Source organism: Centropristis striata, chromosome 8, assembly GCF_030273125.1.
Source record: "Centropristis striata isolate RG_2023a ecotype Rhode Island chromosome 8, C.striata_1.0, whole genome shotgun sequence".
In the NCBI taxonomy this organism is placed as follows: Eukaryota; Metazoa; Chordata; class Actinopteri; order Perciformes; family Serranidae; genus Centropristis; species Centropristis striata.
Genome location: NC_081524.1, coordinates 15,967,143 through 15,972,813, shown reverse-complemented (window position 1 = coordinate 15,972,813; position 5,671 = coordinate 15,967,143). Strand labels below are relative to the sequence as shown.

The following is a 5,671-nucleotide window of genomic DNA, read 5'->3' as shown; positions in this document are numbered from 1 at the left end:
TTATATTTTATGATTAAAAGTTTTTAATGTTATGTAGGCCTATCTAATCTTTCCAAATATATTATTCTTTATAAATGTTGCACATTGTGTGTGCTCTTCAGTGGTCGCTTGTGGCTTCTGTAGCCTATATGTCTTCTCTCTTCTGTGTTCATTTCAGTCATTAGTGACTGCTTTTAAATGTATTAGAGGCAAGATCCAACCACACTGTAAAAAAGGTTTGTAGAAATAACAGTAAAACTCTGTCAAATACATCAGAAATAGGGCATAAATGAAAAATTGTATATCACCGTATTAGACACTTTTAATATTAATTATTAAGTAAATCAAAGAATAGCGCAAATCTTTTACTTTTTTCTGTCATAAAGTGGAAGAAACACAGTTTTGCTGTGTTTTCATTGCATTGTGTGTATCATTTGCATTTTCATGCAAAATTTATGGAGAAATACCATGATGTCTGAATGAATGACACAATTACCCTAAAAATAACAGGAATATTCAGTCTAAATTACAGTTTTTGCTGATATTTACATTTAAATTTACAGTAGAAAACCCACTCATTGTAATTTTTACGGTGAAGTTCTGGCAACCACAGCTGCCGGTATTTTACCGTAAATTAAACAGATTATTTTTTACAGTGCAGCCTCACTAAGATGCTTAAACACAGTGATTCAAGAAATAAAACACATTCTATTAAATAAAGTATCTATAGCATATAACGTGTCACATATTCAATGCAACTTTGCCACAATAAATCTTTTCTCTGCTTATCACTAAGGCTGCTTATAAATGACCTGGCTGATACAGAAAGGTTACATGGATGCATACATGCAACATGAATGTGGAGCAGTAATAACTGCTCACATACAGACTGTAAGGGCCAATAAGGGCCAGTTCATCAATAATAATTTAAGTTAAAAACAGTTTAAAATGAATGATAATAATTTCATTGTAATTCATGCAATGCTAAGAGTATGTTAGTTTAAAATGTACAATTAGAAATGTTGAAAGGGTTAAAAATGTTTCTATGTCTTTAAATTTTACATTGTGATGTCACTATATGGTGGTAACTATGGTAACTGACTGTGTATCTTAAGTTTTGTTTTTAGTCAGAACATGGTGGAAGCAACACAGTCTTTTGACCGTGCGTCAGACTTTAATTTACTTTGTTGTTTTTCAGTAAACATTTTAAAAGACAAAGAAGTTGTCATGTCTCGTCGCTCGCGTGGAAAAAGAGTGTTTTATCGACTGAAGACAGGCATCTCTTCCATAAAACATAACAAAATATAATGTTGAAGCAGGAAAGTTGCAGGCCTTGAGACAGATGATGCCTTTCACTGTAGCATGACTGACCGACTTCTACCTAAGTGTTGAAAGAATGCAATGGCAGATTTGCAATGAACCTGTGTGCAATGATCATAGAGATAGAATTTCATGGGCACATTTGATTTGAGGGTGGAGATGTTTTTTTTTTCTTATATCCACCCTTGTTTGCATTTCATGGCTTCAGATTCCAGAGAATTGCTCATGTTATATTTACTGAGACTTTAACAGCTGTCTTATAAGGAATATGAGATCTATCAAAATGAAAAAGGAACACAAAGTTACATGTAGTAATGGGAGTAGGTGTTTTAACCACTCTGCTGGTATGCCTACAAGGGGATCTATTTGCTTTCAGCTGGATCTCAAGCAGCTTAACAGACATTTGTATGTTGTACATGAAAAACTTGTGTCAAGATTCCTTTAAAAGGTGGATTTTAAACTATCACTATTTCAAAGCATTTGGGGTCCTTTTATGGAATATATGGAGAGTGTAGATTTAAGTAATGTGGGGAATGAAGCCGATGAGGCGTAGTTGGGGGTAATCCCTTGCAGTGATCTAAAATAATTTTTATTTTGATATGTGATCTCTTTATTCTGTGTGAATTGTACATCTGCATTTGTATTTTTGAACCATGCTAAATAGTGAAATAACCTGGGCTAAGATGGAGAAACTCTTATTATTATTATTATTATGGTTGTTGTTTCTTTTGTTTGTTTGTTTGTTTGTTTTTTTCTTTTTGTATTTTGTATTTGTACCTTTACCTAAGTGTTGCTCTGTTATCTCATAAATTCCTGATTTTAAAGGAAGGACAATCTGAATGCTGGACAATAATTTAGTTGCCCCTGATGTCTCCTTTGTTGTGAGAGCACTCTTATTTCTGTATATTTGTGTATTTTGGAAACATTTTGAAAACTCAATAAAGATAATGTTGGCAAAAAAAAAAAAGGTGGATTTTCACTGTGTTAAATAAAGAATCTCTTGCAATCTACCATTGCATTCTTTCAACACTTTGGTAGAATTGTTTGATACATTTTCCATGAAATTCCATAGAAAATGAATGTGGGTCATTTTTGACCCACCTATGGAAGAGTGGGGTTGTAATACAAAAACTACAATTTCTTAAAATGTATAAAAGGTAAGTTAAAAATTTAAATGTTGAAATAATATCAATAACATATTTTTGAGGAAAAACTGGAATATGAAATATTCCAATATTGATTCACTTATGCATCTATGTGTTAACTCAGTGTTTTGTTTTTTTCTTCTCTCCTTCCTTGTTTGCAATTCAGGGCGTCAGATTCCAGTGAATTGCTCATCTAAAATATTGACTGAGGCTTTAACAACTGTCTTATAAGGAAAATTACACTTAAAAACAAACAAGACAAGACAGTAAACATCTGTCTTATAAGTAAAATGAAGTCTTATCTTGTTTTTAAGTGTTATTTTCCCTATAAGACAGATGTTAAAGCCATAATTAGGAAGCAACCACAGTATAAAAGTCACAACTCCATTCACTGCTGCAGACAACTCTGTGACTCAGGATTCAAGGTAAGATCAAGGCATCACATATACATGCAAATTAAAGGAATGTAACCTGACTGCATTATATACAGACAGTTGAACCTTTCTCTATCTGTATTGTTGGTTGTAGTCAGCTAGTATATAATATTTACTATGTATAATAATTAGGGCCTCGGGGCAATCTCCCCAGCACTGGTCCCATCCAGCAATATCTGTAGGGACCAGTGCTGCACTACTGTTATACTGTGGATTTCTTCTTCTTCCTCTTCCGGACGCAATTTCGTCCCACTACTAGTCCTACAACTTGAAGAGTTGCAGGACAAATTATATATCAAAACGTGCGGATTGATCGGGATCAGTGTGCTATTACTTTTCTCTACAGAATACGAATTTTTCGCGACGTAAGTCGTGAAAAAATGCCCAAAATTTTGCATTGAAATGAATGGGACGGCCGACAAAAAATGAGCAAAAAAGAACAATAATTGGAGATTTTTAAACGTCTACTTCTCCGGCATAATTTCACCTAGAGACTCCATTTAAACTTTAAACAGTAGACACAAGTCTTGTGTATCGGTGTATTAATCCACGTTTCGATAGGTCATATAGTTTTTTATCAATCCCTGTTCAATGACCATGATCATTTTTGGAGAAATTCTGAGATTATAATGGGTGTGTATTGCACGGAATGTTCGTGTCAGAGTGTGTGATGTCATCGCTCAGAGTGTAGAGGGAGAGAAAAAATTGTCAAAAAATACATTTGAAAACTGCGCTCCAGGCCGCAAATTCCACTCTACAGAAATAATTTATACATAGAAACGTAGGAAAATTAGTCTTCTCCCTCACAATCCTCTGGTAAAATTGTCAGAGTTATAGTTTGGGGCGCAGGACACACGGATGATCCACCAACACCACCAACAGCCTCATTGGCTCCTTTCAAAATTTCCCCAGAGGAAATTTTCTAGTTATTGATATTATGATCAACTCTCAGTATTGTGTGTGTATTTGTCTCTATATTAGATGGCCTTGTATCTCCTACTGCTGATGCTGACAGCATGTGCTGCCGTTCCTCAAGGTAAAAAATATCAAGAAAAAAACAAAAATTAAACATCACAAGAATTAAAACATGCAAGTGTATCTGTGTTACAGCAGTTTGTTTTCTTTGGACTTTTGTTACCTTTAAGCTCAGTCGTGTTTCTTCTGAAACAAAAATGAAGTTTATATAAATAGCAATAACAATGTTGTTTTTCGTTTGTGCAATGAATTTAGTTTTATTATGTAATTCACTTTTCACATTCTGATTTTGAATCTGTCTCACCCAGCAGAGTGGGGTTTGCATCCCGTATGAAAACAAAAATAAACAATTTTTAGATTAAGTTACCATGTTTACGTAATTTAACGTAACTGACACGCGACTTAATCTGTCGTTTAGGTTGGAGATCTTGTTGAATCATGCTCAAAACACAGAATACCAATTTTTTTAAATACATTTACGTCCAATAATTCTTCAAAAAATGTGCCCACTCTAATATGCCCACTATAATTTCTTAATTATAAGTTTCAGCTTAAATTTCCTTCTCTTTTTTCCAGATCTGTCAGGTAAAATGTTCACCTTCCCAGAACAAACCAACACAGCTCGTGTGGAACTGATGACACCAAGAGATAACTTCAATGCTGTAACTGTCTGTCTCAGGTAATGTTTATGGTTTAACACTATTCAAGAACCAACTGTATCCACCACTGTGAAAGGGCGAAACACATAATAACTGGTTTTCACTGCCAACAGGTTTTTCACAGACCTCAAGAGAGATCACGTCCTTTTCTCTCTGGCCACTCCCTCTAAATACAATGACTTCCTGATCATCAGACATGCTACAAAGGATGCGATCAATGTCCATATTAGAAGCAGTAATGCAGCATTTGCAGGGCATGAATACAAGTTGAACATGTGGCACTCTCTATGTTCCACATGGGACTCTGAGTCTGGGCTGGTGCAGCTGTGGTTTGATGGACAACCTTCAATTAGGAAATTTAACATTGCTGGATCAAACATCCAAGGACGCACTATCATTATCTTAGGACAGGTACAGCTTATTGCACTGTTTATGTCACTGTTAATGAAGATAGATGTTGATCAATATTAATATTATGTATCTACCATCTCTACAGGAGCAGGATTCCCATGGTGGAGGATTTGACTTGAATCAGTCTTTCGTTGGCATGCTGTCTGATGTTCACATGTGGGACTTCACCCTTCCCAGTTGTGAGATCCAGAAGTACATGGAAGAACGAAACTTCCGTCCAGGAAATGTGCTCAACTGGAGTGCACTGGAGTTCCAGATTAAAAGCCGAGTGCTGTTGGAAAATAAACAAACGATCTGTTGCAAAACCTAAAAAAAATTAACAACTACAGATGTCTTGCAAAATCAAAAATCTGTACTATAAAGGCAACTCTTAGTATCAACTAATGTCTTATTAATAAATAAGTGAAATTTTAAACATCCCTCTCTTCTCTGTTTTATGACTGTCTGTCTTTCTGGATCCGTTATAAAATGATACTTTTGCAACATGAGATAGTTTATAAACAACTATAATATGTTAAAGTGAGACATCAGATCGGCTTGAGGCTGTAAAGTGTCGAGTCTTTTTATCTGATCAATAAGCAAATGCAGGAAACATCTCTGATAACTGATTGTCACAAGTGAATAACCTTTAACCTCTTTGTGTGTGTGTGTGTGTGTGTGTGTGTGTGTGTGTGTGTGTGTGTGTGTTCTTGTATTTCCTACATAGTGAGGACCAGAACACGTTTTTAACCAACAGAGTGAGGACATT

At 35.1% G+C, this 5,671-nt stretch overlaps 1 protein-coding gene across 1 annotated transcript; it reads left to right on the top strand.

The window, feature by feature from the left end:
* Positions 1–2,790: 2,790 nt before the first annotated feature.
* Positions 2,791–5,261, top strand: LOC131975841 (C-reactive protein-like). Its single transcript, XM_059338623.1, has 5 exons — positions 2,791–2,869; positions 3,860–3,914; positions 4,430–4,532; positions 4,626–4,923; positions 5,009–5,261. The coding sequence occupies exons 2-5, from the start codon at positions 3,860–3,862 to the stop codon at positions 5,231–5,233; spliced, it is 681 nt and encodes a 226-aa protein (XP_059194606.1). The 5' UTR covers positions 2,791–2,869; the 3' UTR covers positions 5,234–5,261.
* Positions 5,262–5,671: the final 410 nt, after the last annotated feature.

What these genes read in the sequence shown, in the direction of transcription:
- LOC131975841 (XM_059338623.1), top strand. Translation starts at nt 3,860, where the DNA reads ATGGCCTTGTATCTCCTACTGCTGATGCTGACAGCATGTGCTGCCGTT. An exon ending in ATGTGCTGCCGTTCCTCAAG is followed by an intron (nt 3,915 to 4,429) that starts GTAAAAAATATC and finishes TCTTTTTTCCAG; the next exon opens with ATCTGTCAGGTAAAATGTTC. An exon ending in GCTGTAACTGTCTGTCTCAG is followed by an intron (nt 4,533 to 4,625) that starts GTAATGTTTATG and finishes CACTGCCAACAG; the next exon opens with GTTTTTCACAGACCTCAAGA.